At 39.7% G+C, this 15,063-nt stretch overlaps 1 protein-coding gene across 1 annotated transcript in view; it reads left to right on the forward strand.

The window, feature by feature from the left end:
• Nucleotides 1–15,063, forward strand: part of galnt14 (UDP-N-acetyl-alpha-D-galactosamine:polypeptide N-acetylgalactosaminyltransferase 14 (GalNAc-T14)) — a 207,039-nt gene that overhangs the window by 183,666 nt on the left and 8,310 nt on the right. The window contains exons 13-14 of the mRNA XM_031751624.2: nt 813–957; nt 9,632–9,751. Coding sequence (XP_031607484.1) covers nt 813–957; nt 9,632–9,751 — 265 coding nt within the window. The remainder of the gene's footprint in view (nt 1–812; nt 958–9,631; nt 9,752–15,063) is intronic.

The following is a 15,063-nucleotide window of genomic DNA, read 5'->3' on the forward strand; positions in this document are numbered from 1 at the left end:
TCAGACTGACTCCCCTATCTGCACACAACACACACTCACACACAAATATAACTAAACGGCCACACTTAAGTGTGCCCTAAGCTCTGGCAGTGACTCTTCCTTACAAGCACACAGCCTAGCAATGCAAAATACCTTTAAGACACATAAACACTTTAATTTAAATGCTTCCTCTCCCTTTCACACACTTTAGCACACACACACTCCCACTTAAATACCCATTTATCCACTGGAGGCTGGTGTTAATCCCCCAGAATGGAATTAACACGGTTGCTCTCAGGGGAAGACAGACCTGACCCTTAAAACGCAGAATAACCTTTAACGGGTTATTAAAACAGAGAGAGATAGCAGATTGAATTAATGCTACAGGGCTTAAGCCCGAGTTTATAGCACAGTGTAGACTTTAACAAGAAAGACTGAGAAAGTTTATCACAGAGGAAGACGAGGAAGAAACTTTCTGAACTAATGAGTTTAGAGAATCGTGGCCTTCAGCAGATTTGTTAAAGGTGCAGAGCATCTTTTTTTTTTTCCAAACACTGATAAATTTCTGTCAAATTAAGAGTGAGATCTTGATGTGGTTAATGAGACCATGCAGGAGATGATTAGAGTCTCTGGTCTCATCACAATGACACTCCTATTATAGTTTAACTTTAGGCCAAACTTCCTCTAAAGGCTATTGCTTCTTTTTCAGATATGCTTGTTCTTGGAGATTAAGTATGTCTTTTAGTGTTAGGGTTTTTATGGTTTCATGTTGCTCCACATCCGTACGATGCAATGAATACCTTAACTGAAAGGAGTCTCATTTTCTCCATCAGGGTCCCAGACGACTCTGACTCACAGTCTGGAGTGATCAAACAGAGGCAGAACTGTCTGGAGTCCCGCAAGGTGGAGGGTCAGGAGATGCCCGTCCTCACATTAGCTCCCTGCACGGGAACCGAGGGCGTCCCCGCCATCAATCAGGTGGGTCAGTCAGCAGTTTGAAAGGAAGAGACAGAGCTTGGAGGAAATGCTGAAACTGTCCCTACTGTGAATCAGCAGGGACTACTAGAAATGAAAGAGTGCTGTTTCTTTTATTACAAGCAGGATGGCAGTTTTATATTTCAACAGTTTAGTTCCTGGTTTGCATGCATTTGGTTCTACAGAGAATTTTATGTGAAATGTAAACTGTGAAGTAACTTTTTACAAAAGTTGCATTGATGCTATATCTAAGGAAATCTAGGAACAAAGCAAGAAAATGTTTGAAATGCTGAAATTCTTCATAATAATACATAATTTTTAAAAAGTGACGTGTGAAGGGGTCAACCATCCGAAGCAGGGGACAGTACAGAAGAGAGGTGAAGAAAGAAGAAAGTGCAGGCAGGATGGAGTTGGTGGAGATGCATGTCTGGTTGACAGAAGGATAGAACCAAGAGTGAAAGATGATAGTGAGACCTGCTGTGATGTGTAGTTTGAAGTTGGTGGCACTGATAAAAAGACATGAGGCGGAGCTGAAGATGTTGAGATTTTCATTGGGAGTGACCAGAATGGACAGGAATGAGTACATCAGAGGGACGGCTCAGGCTGAGATTTTTTTTATTATAGTCAATATATTGGACAAAGGATGTTGAAGCTGGAGCTTCTAGGCAGGAGGAAAAGAGAGAGACCTCAGAGAAGATTCATGCAATGAAGGAGGAGATGCAGAGGATGGAGGATGAGAGGGAGGCAGATGATCTGCTGCCAACACGGCCCCTAAAGGAAGCAGCTGAATGAAGAAATGTGACACATGAAAAATTCAGTCTTCAGCAATAGCATTTCGTTTGCCAAACTCAAAACTTTAGGGCATGAGAATAATTTGAAATCTGTTGCAATAGCATGAAAAATTCTTCTTATAGTGGCTTTCACCTGATTATGACTGTGCGGAAAAGCTGCAAGTGCAAAATTGTGGGCCGAACGGATTTTTTTAAAAAAGGATGAGGAAATACTGCTCAACCTCAGCTCTCATTTTATTGTCTCTCACTTGCCATTTTCCAGAAAATTGTTCCCCTAAAACACACTGTTTTAAAATGTGTGTTTTTTTGTGTTTGCGACCTTGATGTGTGCATGTTGCTGTGTATAAAATCTGCATGTACAGACAGGATTTAAAGAGAAACAAAAAATCTGAAGCTTCTCTTTCTGAGCTGGAGCACTCAACAGAAAATAGTTGGTCATATACTTTCTCACCATTTGACTGTTTGGTGTAGGTGAAGGTGCTGCTGAAATAGAGCAGGCAGGAGCAGGACACATGGCGCCCTGTCACTCACTGTAAATTCACAGGACGTCAGTGCGAGTGTGAAAATGTCTTATTTGTGTTCAGCCAGTTATTTTTTACTCTTCTCTGTGTTTATGTGTGTATGTCTGACCTGCTCTCACTATGTTCATTTTTACTTACTTTGCACAGCAGCTTGCCGAGGAGCGTGTATGTGTGTGTGTGTGTGTGTGTGTGTGTGTTCCCCTTTCTCTGAGCTATAATTAATACCCGTAGGATTCTTATTATTCCATGTTAAGAACAAGTGTGAAGGCTGCGATTTGCTCTAAACAAGCCGCTGCGCAGAAAGCAAATGTGTCAGCAGCTGAGATGCCTAAAGGCTGGAGAGCTTGGCTTGTGGCTGGAAGGTCGCTGGTTCAGATCCCTGAGCTCAAAGGGAGAACCGCTGAGATGTGTGTGAATGTGAATGAGAAACTCTCAGTAATCAGCAACTCAAGAGAAAGGCCTGAAGGGAGGCTCTTAATCCCTGTTTGTTCATGTTCAGAAGTCTGGTTTGAACTGGGCAGCTCCCAGGTGGGTATAATTTTGAATTTTAATTCATTTCCCCTTCTGTCATGTTGAGGTTTTCAAGCAGCCCAATTACTATAAAATGAAGGAATTCAAATGAAATCTTTCTAATATGAATTACTTTTTGAATTTACCTGCAGTTTTGGTCATTACTCCTATTGAGGTATAGTTATAATCATGTCCTGTCAAGGCTGTTCTCAACAGAAAATTGAGAGCATTGACAAAGTTGGATACTGATATATAATTTTGGGAAGGGAAGTAAGAGTTTTTTAACATTAATTAATGTAGCTTCAAGTGTATGTAGTTAACCAAACCCAAATCATGCCATGCTCAGGTGGTTACAAGTGTGCTGACATCAGTTCTTTTAGGGATAAAAGTCAATTCAGAAATTGTGAAAATAAATGTTTATCCAGTCACTGGTGAATTCAAGCAGCTAGCCATATTATAGTCACGCTGCAGTAGTCCTGTAGTGGGTTTGTTTTTGTATTCATTGGTAAGGTTGTGCCATAGATAGTACTCGGGGATAGAGATGTGATATCTTTTACAGCTGAAATAAGTTTTAATCCCAGTATCATTTCTGTCTTTTTATACCCAGATTAAAGAGAATGCTTTAGCCATATGTCACTGAGAACACGGGCCTCGTAATCAAATATAAATGCTGAACTTGGCAAGATACCTTTTGATTGCAAATTTTTTAATATAGTCTTCTTAAGGCCAAAACTGTCGCTATATAAATAAAATGTAATTTATTTAATGTAGTAAGAGTGATTCCATTGTACCTGTCTCTTGACCTCGTCTATACATATTGACAAGTCATCATATTCATTACTCTGTAACACTTGTTGGCATTAATTTTCAGTCCAGTTCTTGTGTAATTTGGCATGCCTCAGCCCTCCCTCCTTGTTTCCTTTCCTTATGAATGGCTTCTTGACAGCCACCCTTCCACTGAGACCATTTCTCATGAGGCTTCAGCAAACATTTGATGGATCAACTGAAGGGCCCGATGGTTCCCTCAGGTCCTGTGTCAGGTCTTTGCTGTATTTTTCTCTTTTTAATATAATATAATTTTCAGATACTGTTCATCGGCTGTAGAGAATTTGTAGGCCTGCCACTTATCTTGACCTCCATTTGTCCAGTTTCCTGAGATTGTTTGACAGACTGCACACCGTGCTGAGCTATGCCAAGGTTTCAACTAATAGCTTTTTGAGAGTCATCTTGTTGATGTAGAACTACTACTTAATATTACTTAAAATTTTATTTCTGTCTGTGTTATCGTAGATGTTTTCTGTAGATTCATCTAAAGACGTGTGAACAAATTATGTGTTTTGGCACAGGATGTTGTTGTCTGTTACGTCTATACAAAACCCTGGTTCATCCCTTGAGTTGGTTGCCTTTTTATTTTTGAATTATTCACCATTCAGTCAGTGTTAAGTGGTTTAACAAACAAACAAACAAACAAACAAACAAACAAAAGATGTTCCTCTAAAAATGGCCACACCCACGGTCTGGACTGAAAGTGAGCAGTAAAAGCATCCAATATCCAAACACAAACTTTAAACCGCCCTAAGAAAGCCTGGAGAACTGTTGCTCAAAGCCATATAAAAATAATTAGAAATCTTTTTCTATTGAAGCAAAATGGAAAGAAAGGAGAGTGACTCAAGACTATTAATAGTTTTTACAGACATTTTTAAACAAGACCAGGCGAATTGAAAATATGGACGAAGTGAGTAAGACCCACGAGGATTCATGGGCAGCTGAGGATGACTCATTCATCTGTTTCAGAAAGATTGTATAGAAGTCTTTGAGAAAATGACCTTCGTGCCCATTTTATTTGAAACTCTGTAAACCTTTCCCTATGGATTTATGCTCTCCATCACAGATATGAATCTTATTTAATGTAACGTCCATTTTGCAGATATTACTCCTATTTCCAGTAACGTGGTAAAGTGGGGTCTACTTTCAGACTTATTGATGAGTCAGTCGTGCAGATGTTTTGTAAGCCCACACATCTTAATTTGAATAGTAATTTCCTAAATAGTAGCAAAACCTGTGTTAGTGTTTGTCTGATTGTCTCTGCTGTGTTACTCAATCAGAGACAGTCAATAGTTTGGATCCTCTTTGACTGTCCAAACCTTTCAGTGGTTCTGTATTTTTGAATGAGAGTGAAGAAGTTTGTAAATGTCTTTGTTCATCTCACGTTGGACTCAGGGGGTCCCAGTTTCAACCCTGGTCTCTCTTCCAATTTGTTAGATGAGGATGCTTGACAAGGATCTTTGATTTCTGGTCACATTTTAACATAGATTATACAGTTTAACTTCATTTTTTAATGTGCCGGATTACCAGCGCAGTCAGCCAAACATGAAGTGAAAGCGAGTGAAAACAAAGCTCTCCCACAGGACATCAACTTGAAAGTTGACGAGGAGTTTTTTGGCATAAGTAATGAAATAATAATGGAATATCAAATATGGGACATTAGTAGTATAAATAATGCAATGTAAGAACAAAAAATAGCCACTCTAAATATTAAAAATCTGAAGCTTCAGTCCATCAGAAAACAAAGAAATGCCTTTAAACCTATCATTTTGCACCAACTTTCACATACAGGGAAAAAAAATCAATAGCAGAGGCAGAGAGATCAATTTATAAACCCACAGCAGCAGAAACTAGAACTGAATCCTGCAAAGCAAGGATTCAAATGCATTATATGAGTGCATTAATGGGAGGTGGACAACTGTGTATAACATAGCAGAAATATAAGATGGAGTACGAGAATGACGGGTATGAAATCCAACCCACTGAGCCACAAAACCATGATTTTAAACACAATTTGCTCCAAATGTAATGAGTGCACAGGCATGAAGTTGTACTTTAATCATTTCTGCTGTCGACTCTGAATGTGCACACGAAGAGAAAGTAGTTTGGGCAACTTTCTTTTTTCTTTTTTTTTCTGGAAAAAATAAAGCTTACACTCACAGCTTTGTACACAGAGCTGCAGGTGTCATCATTATTTTGAGCCAAAGTCCACTTTGCTTTTAACCTTTTAGCCATCCGGGGAACACTTGTGCTGAGCATGCAGACCTTGTTTCAGCGCTGACCTGCTTCATGTTTAACAGCATAACCAGTGAGCGTGTTTACCCGCAACCTGATTCCCATCACAGTTAGCAAACCACTTTAACCTCTGCCTAATGTGTTTACATGCAGGCGGTGATTTTCTAAAAATATCCCTGAGATACACATACGTGACATGTCAGGAATGTGCAGAAAGTTGAATCTTGTTGGAACACATCTGAAATAATAAAAATCCTTTTCTCACATTTGGAACCAGGCAAATTCAAAAGAAAACAGAAGAATAAGGCATGAGTCAGCAGTGAGGCCAAGAGATTATAAACGTTAGGAATAATTATTTGAAAGTACTGCAGGACCCCTGTGAGGGCCACACTGCCTTATGTTCCAGGAAATGTTGAAGTGTGAGTCAGTGCCTGATTTTTGTGTCTTTCTTTACTTAAATGAAGACATTTTCACCAGAAGCTGAAACAGAAAAAGCAGGCTGGATCTTCTGGCCCAGCTATTTAATATGCAACTACAAAAATCATAATAGAAACGTGCTCAACTTGTACTCATTATTACAGTAATAACAACAATGATCTAGACGGATTTAAAAATGCTTTAAAATTCTCATTGGAAAACAGGTGTGTTAGCTACATGCCAGCGTAAGCAGTGGTGAGGTTACTGGTTTTATATTGTTGAACACTGACTCTTAAGTATGCGTCTAAACATGTGCACGAATCCTGGGACGTTCCAGTAGAGAGAAGATGTACTGAGCTGCAGGACCAATTAACTTCTAATGTCATTCTCTTTGCTGCAGTTCAATAAATCAATCATGTGATGAAATACACCCCGCAGCGTTGAGATATTTAAGATAAAATGTCATAAATCACCCAGCTGGTTTGAAAAGACCTCCCACTGTCCTGCCATCCGACTCTCGACCTCCATTATTTTATAAGGTCAAGCCAGCAGACTTATAACAGTATGATTATGTTAATAACGTTTGAAGATGAAATGAAATGGGGGGGGTGATCGAGTTTAAAAAACACATTACTTATTCATTGAAAGATTTAATGATTAACAGAAAAGCAAGTCAACAGAAAATTAATGAAAAGCTAATCTGAGAATAGAGTAATCCATTAAGTTAAAATGCCAAACAAAAAAGAAGTGTTCAGAGTTTAGGTAAAAGCAACAAAGCTGAAAATTTCATGTAAATAGTTGTAATATTTTAAGGATCAAACACAAAATCACTCATAATTTGGAAATGTGGCCCTGAATGTTGCACCAGTATAAAATATAGTATTTTTTGTCTAAATGATTATACATTCATCTGTCTGTAGAATTTTCTCAATGAAGCTGATCTAATGTAAGGTGATATCTAAGGATTTTATGCTTAATACTATTTATGATTAATAATATTTAATATAAAGCTAGCTGTTGGGTAGCAATTTTCATGTGTGTTGAATATAAAATGGTAATCTGTCAATTAACTAGTAACTAAGACTATTAAAGTACACCAGTTCCCTGCAGACTGCAGGACTTCACATTTATAGTAACTGCTAATGATATCTTGATGACCATTAAAAAAAAGAAAGCTACTTCCATTGATTTATGAAAAGTATTTCTGTAAATCAATGAAAATGTAAAAATATGTCACTTGTGCTTTAAATATCAGTGTCTTCTAGACATGTCATGATTTGATTAATCATAATGTGAATTCTCTGCTATCTACTGTGTGTGTGCACATACCAGCACACACTCAAAGGTTTAATCCCATCCATCCACCCACCCACCCACTTAAATTCCTGTCCAATTAAAGCACGTTAAACTCTGGACTCTGGATGTAATATGTTTTACTTTCCAGTTTGTCAGGGAAAGTAAAAGATATTCCTCATTATGCACTCCTCCTTTCAGCAGCTTAATATTAAATTATACATGATCTGTTTTTCTCAGTATCTGTCCTCACCATTGCTGATATATGTTTATGTGCAACTCTGTCTCATTTAAATTTTTTAAAAAAGGTACTTGGACTGAGTCTGATATAATCATTTTGGACAAGACGTTCAAGCTTTGTGAGTTATATGTTGTCTGACTTTAATCTTGATACATTTATATAATATGCGCTACACAGTGAGTTCAGGTCTGATACTCTCTCACAGGCTTCTGAAAGAAATGTATCTGTGGCCAGAGCTTAGTGAGATCGTTTTTCTAGACTGATTATTCTTGGTGATAAATATGCTACAAATGGATTGACTGATTTTTCTATTTTTCGCTCTATTTTTTACAATTCCAGCGGTTTAAAGAAACAACATAACAAAAAGAAAAACGTATTCATGCATTTCCTGCTTCACCAGCTGAATACTTGAAGATAATGCTGATAATGAGATAAACAGCCTGTAACTTTATAGCAGGACTTCTTTCAGTGCTGTTAGACATTTCTAAACACAATCCATAAAAATGTATCATTTCAAGCTGTTTTTTAACTGGAACTTGTAACACTGCCTGCTTCAGCCAAGGTTATGTGTCATTATAGTTACCAGGGTGATCTAGCCAGGTGTCATCTTTGTGACACTGAAAACTCTGACTTTAATCCTTACATCTGTTGCTAGCTCGTTATTCGCAGTACAGTTCAATAGGAGAGGAAGGTCTGAGCATCTTTGGTTAGACCGCTGCCCCTACGACCTGGACTCAGATAAGCTGGTGAAAACTGAATGATGGAAGACAAAAAGACTGTATGTGTGCAAAACTGCTCTGCAATCACTCGGACCATGCAATCAGCCATGAACTTCTCTTTATACCAATGTATTCTAGAGTCAAATGTGAGGCCATCTGTTCAACAGCTAAAGCTGGGCTTAAATTGGACCATTGCAAAAGGGCGGTGATCACAAGCACAGCAGCAAATATGCAATTGATGGCTGGCAAAAAAAACCAATCAAGGTCCTGCAATGGCCCAGTCGGTCCAGACCTCTGCCCGACTGTAATGCTGTGGCAGGACCTTAAAAGAGCTGAGCAGAAATGAATGCCTGCAAACATCAATGAAGTAAAGCAGTGTCATAAAAAAGAGGCAACATTTCTCCACAAGATTTCTCCTTATAAGACAAATTTGACTGAAGTATGAAGGAAAATATCACAGAGTGTACTTTTTTACCTTTTAGGATCCTGTGAAAATTTTCTTTGTCGTGTGACTGTTTATATATATTTATTAAGACAAGAAATAGCTGCAGGAACTTTTTCAGTATTTTCATATTGAAATGAAAAGTTAAAACTCAGGATCATCCCTAGTTTGTTAAATGCCCTTTAGTTCTAATAAAAATATATCAAAATCGAACACGATTAAGACAATTTAAACCATGTGCTTTGACAAGCATGTCAGCATTGTGTGTTTGGTCTATAAAGAAATGGCTTTCTCAGTTTGTTGTGGATGGCTGGCCTGGATAGAGCCCTAATTTCCTCCCCATTCAGCACATTTGTGCTGAACTGCAATGCCAACTGCAAGCCAGGCTTCACCGATACTCTTGTAGCCAGATGGGAGCAAATCCCTGCAGTCAGGTCTGGTGCAAAGCGAGAAACAATGGGAGTTGAGGATTAAATTGACACAAATTTAATGTTGCTTTTGCACCTGTCTCTACCGCTGTTGTGCTGTCTTTAATGACTTTATCTTCATGACCGCTTATCAGAAACAACACCAGAGGCGGGGCTGCACTTGAAAATGTCAGCTTTCAAAAACCAAACCCGCACACAGCATTTTAAAAATTCAGAGAAGATAAAAAATGATTAACTCCATCTTCCTCTCTGCAGGAGTGGGTGTACACTCACGGACAGCAGATCCGACAGCAGCAGCACTGCCTGTCTGTCTCCACCACGTTCCCTGCCTCCCAGGTCCTGCTGCTGCCCTGCAACATGGCGGATGGCAAACAGGTCTGAGCACATACACTTAGACAGACACACACACACACACAGTCAAGGAAGACAGGTGGTGCGTATCTGCAGGCGGGTCATAACCGTATATCATATGGCTGATAAATTAATCTAAATGTTAATTAATCTGAAGGCAAATTTGTCTAAAGATGATTGTTATACACACACACACACACACACACACACGCACTAACACACACACACACACACACTCTGCAGGAGCAGATGCTTGACAGTTTTTTGGACAGGTAGCTAGAAATACAGACACACATACACACTCGCTCTTGTCATTACCTGACCACTGGGCACCTTGACGGCGTCCCAGAAGCTCCTGCAGCAGAGAACGACCTGACAACCAATAAATCACCTGAGAGAGAGAGAGAGAGCAATGGAGAGAGGCACAGGTGGAAAGGTGAAGCTAGACAGACAAAAAAAAGATGAGGAAAAGAGAAAGGCAGAGGGACACAGAGGAGAGGAAGTTAAGGGGGAGGTATTGCAGAAGATTAGCTCATTACACCCCACCAACTGTTCAGTCTGCATGGAAAATTCTGCAAAAGTGTGCTTATGTGTAAATGTTCGTCTGTGTGTGCGCGTGTTTGTGTTCATCCCATCTGGATTTATGGAATCTACTGGACACTTGGACATGATTAGACATTAAAAACCATGCACAGGTGCTAGGGTGTATGATTCACTCAGTGTTCGTCATTGCTCTTATTATGCATTATTTGATCCATGAGTCATTGAAGCGCAAAAGCGGGGAAAAAAAAGGACAGACAGAAAATTTAATTAAAAACAGAGGTAATGAGAGGAGCGACAAGGGGCTAAAACCAGGAGGAGAAAGACTTAGGGAGTAAGAGAAGGAGAAATGGAGGCTGAAGGAAATGTTGATGTGTGATGATAAAAGAATAAAGGGTGAAAGCTGATAAAAGAAAAGAGAATGAAGGGAGGAAAAATGTGGAAGTGAAAGGAGAAAAAGGTAAAGAAAAGAAAAAGAACAAACAAATGACCTCGTAGGGCAGCCGTTCATCATATAACACGTCGCTGCAGCACACAGCGTACATCAACAGAAGCCCAGAGCTAAAAGTAAACACAATAAATCAAAATAAATCTTGTCACAGGATTCAAGAGTCTTTGTGCATTTGTTCACTTAATTCCTCACCTGAAGAACAGTCCGCCCCGTCTTAGGCTCCATGAGTGAGGCTCAGGCTTCTAGGGGTCTGCATATTTTTATACCTCAGCAGTAAGCTCCCCTGTGGTGGTGGCAGCGGCAGCAGCAGAAGAGGATGTGCTGTCACCAAACGAGACAAAAACTTCAGATACAATAGATGTGCCAGCTGAGGGAATCTGGGGAGAAAGTTGTTGTTCTTCTGGATTGTTAACTGGATGTGATTCTGACAGGACAGGTGCGTACTCTCCTGCACGTGTGCTCTTTATGGAGACACTCTCAGTACACTGGGGAGAGGGGTTTGGAGGTAAGGCAGGAGGAAGAGCGAACAAAAAGATCTTTATCAGCAAAACTTATGGAGGAAAGATGGAAAAAAATGTTTAAAAAATGAGGAAAGTGGAGAGAAAGAATGACAGAGGTGATGAAAGTAAGGATAGAGAAAAAAAGAATGACAGAAATACATAGAGTAAGATAGGAAAGGAGAATGGGAAAGAAATGAAGGAAGAAAAGATATGAGAAGGAAAATATAATGGGGGACATCAAAGAAAGGAGAGAAAGAAGGAAGAAAGCAAGGTATATGAATGAAAGAAAGATGGGAAGAAAGGAAGAAAGACTAGGGAAGAGAAAGAAAGCTGGTGGGGACATGAAAAGAAGGAAGAAGAAAAGAAAAAAGAAGGAAGGAAGGAATGGAAATTGAGGGGAAGGAAAAAAGGAAGGAAACAGGTAAAGAAGGGATAGGGGGAAGATAGGGGCAGGAAGGAAAGTGTAAGAAAGAAAGGAGAGAAAGAATGCAGGTAGGTGTAGGAAGGAAAGAAGAAAAGTAAGGAAGAAGGAATAGGGAAAGGAAAGAAGGCATGCAGGTAGGTGTAAATGGGACATGCAGTAAAGCAATGAATGATAAAGGAAGGAAGGAAGCAGTGAATGAAAGGAAGGAATGCTAAAAGTAGGAAGCAAACAAAGAATAAATTTATCAAAATGGTATGGATAAAAGAAAGGAAGAAAGAATTGGAGGGGAAGGAAAGAAGAAAAGAGGGCAGGTGTGTGAAGGAAGTAAAAAAGGATGGATGATGTAAAGAAGGAATGAATAGCAAGCATGCATAAATGGGGAAAATGGAAGGGAGGACATTGACAAGGAAATAAAGAAGGAAGCTTGGGGAACTAAATAAAAAAGGATGAATGAAGAAAAAGGAATAAAGAACAATGTGGAAATGAAGGAATGCTAAATGGTAGGAAAGAAAAAGCAAAGGAAGGGAAGAAAGGAAGGAAAACCAAAATAGGGAAAGGAACAGTTTGAAAAGAGAGGAATTAAAGGAAGGAAGGAAGAATGGAGGTTTGTGGCTAATGATGAAGACAATTGAACACAAAAAGCGCACAGGCAGGTGTTTTAAAGCTGGAGTCCTTGAGACTTAAATTAAAGGACTGAAACCACACACGCACGCACGCACACACACACACACACACACACACACACACACACACACACACACACACACACACACACACACCCACACACCAGTCATTGTGTATGTTTTGTTTGTGTTTTTTAGCTGAGCCACTAAAGCGGATCTCTTTCATGTAACTCAGACTAGTAAACTTTTGTACCGACACACACACACACACACACAGACACACACACACAAACACAAAGTGCTGTTACATGTCCCACTTGAGAGTGTGCATACGTACGTGTTTGTGTGTCAGAAGGCAGGAAGTAGAGCGATGATAGCTAATTAGAACGACGATCCACCAGAGAAACAGCCCAGAGCTGACTGGTAGAGAGACTCAGACCCAGAGAGAGAGAGGAGAAAATGCAGAGAGGTTAAATTAAGGCTAGAGAAATGTGGGCGCGGTGATGGGACGAGAGACACAGAGGAAGACAGCAAAACGGGGAGCGAGAGTGAGTGGTGAAGACGGAAATAAACAGACCATGACAGACAGAGAAGGAGAGAGAGGCAGGGTGAGAGAGGTAAAGTAAAGGTGAGAGTAGACCGTTCAGTATGAGGGGGAAAAAATAAGTTTGACCTGACGAGCTGAGAGAATGTGGCCACTTATTAAGATTCACACTTCCAAATACTTTGATTAACATGCGCTGACTGCCATCTCGTCACTCACAAACCCAACAGAATATGCATCCAGTCACATACACTTCCACTAACCCTCAGTTTTAGTGACAAACACCTCCTATAGCATACAATTACAACCACAGGCAGTTGCACCACTTTGGGAGCAGATTTTATTCCCTTGCAGATGCACACACATCTGTAGAAGCCCAGCATGCAAGAAGCCTATAAAATTCCTCTTCAGACAGTATGGCTATGCAGCCACTGTACTGCAAGGCCACCAGTGCTTCATTCCTCCATGTGGGCTGCAAATAGACCAGAAAATAGTATAATAAAATAAGCATTACTCACCCACGCATGACTGCAGGGACGTGTAGGAACACTCACACCAATCAGGAGGGTCAGGGGCATGGATCGGGCCAGTGGGGAATGTAACTTTGTACAGTTTTAATATACTTGTACTTCAAGTTTTTTATACGTTTTGTTACTTTCTTATTGTTTTGCATATTAGAAAATACAGCTTTACTAATATAGCTACCTAACAGAAATAAAAGATTTTTTTTGCTTAAAATACTTTATTTGTGATGGTTAAACGTTCGCTCTGTGAGGGGAGGCTATTAGAATGATCATTTTTACCATTTTGCTGAGCAGTTTCTCAACTTGAAAAAAGTTTAAGCCTTGGAGGAGTGCCATTTTTCATGTAACACCATCTGCATGGGGCATGGCTGCCCATGAGCCTCAAAATCAAGCCAGATTTTTCTTTCTACACTGTGTTTATTTATTATCACATACACTTTATGGGTGAGAGTACTGTGTTACACCTCTTCATCTTTGAATTCAGGTGTTCTTTCAGTCCCATTTCCACAGATGTATAAAATCAAGCATCTGGCCATGATTTCTGCTTTTACAAGCATTTATGAGAGAATGGGTCGCTCTAAAGAGCTCACTGAATTTGAGCTTTGGACTACATTAGGACACCTCTGTTGTTGTTGTTCTTAGATATTCCATGATCAGCTGTAAGTGGAAGTGTTTAGGATCCACGGCAGCTCAGTCATAAAGCGGCAGACCACTTGGAAAAATCTCTCAGCAACTTGTGTTCCAGGCCTGCTCTGGCATTAACATCAGGACAAAAATGGTGCACCCGGAGCTTCGTAGCATTGGTTTCCATGGCTGAGCGGCTCCTGTAGGTGTAATGTGGAGATGGCTCAGTACTTTTGTACATAATACATAATGAATTGTTCTTTCATGCAGATTCCTGTCCCTTGTTCTTGACACATTCTGTGCCCCCAATTTACTTTTAAGTTAAAGTTCTAAATGAGGGTAACTTTTATCTATTTTCAAAGTCCACATAGAAGTGAAAGTAAAGCTAAACACCATCAAGCTTTCTAATGTATAGAAAACATCATCGCGAGACCAATGCATTTAAGTGTCTGACCATGTTAGACTGAAAACTGAAACTTCATTGTTATTGTGTTAAAAATAGAAACTCTGCAGGAGGACCTCAGAAGGCAGTGCACGTTTTCCTTTGCATGTGCACATTTATTTTTGATGGCAGACTTAGTTGTCCTCGACATGAGGGTGTGCTGCATAGGTTTCTGGAGGGATGTTCTTCCATTCTTCAGAAACTTCTTTTTTTTCCAGCTCTTGTTTGCTGGAGGTGCTGTGTTGCTCTACTTTTATCTTTAAAAACCCAAAAGATGCTCTGTTGATTTCAAGCCAGGCAGCATCCTGGGATGTCAAAGTTCTTCAGAAATTTGTGTGAAATATTTGAGGATTTATTGAGAGCGGATACATTTTTATTCTTTAACATTTGAGTGATTTTGCATGGAGTGTGTTTATTTTGTATACTTAGACTTCCTGTCACACACTTCCACTCGCATATTTTACTGTGACAGATTACTTAAAGTCTCAGCTTTTTCTGATTTCAGTTTTTCACAGAAGCATATCGGCTTGTGTTAACCAGATATAAATCACAGCTTGTGGTTTTTCTTGAACAGTAGGTTAGTAGCACAACTTGTCACGAGGTAAAAATAGGCAAAAACATTGAGAGAAAGTTGGTCTTCCTGTCACGTCTTTAGGATGTTTCT

Source organism: Oreochromis aureus, linkage group 15, assembly GCF_013358895.1.
Source record: "Oreochromis aureus strain Israel breed Guangdong linkage group 15, ZZ_aureus, whole genome shotgun sequence".
NCBI lineage: Eukaryota > Metazoa > Chordata > Actinopteri > Cichliformes > Cichlidae > Oreochromis > Oreochromis aureus.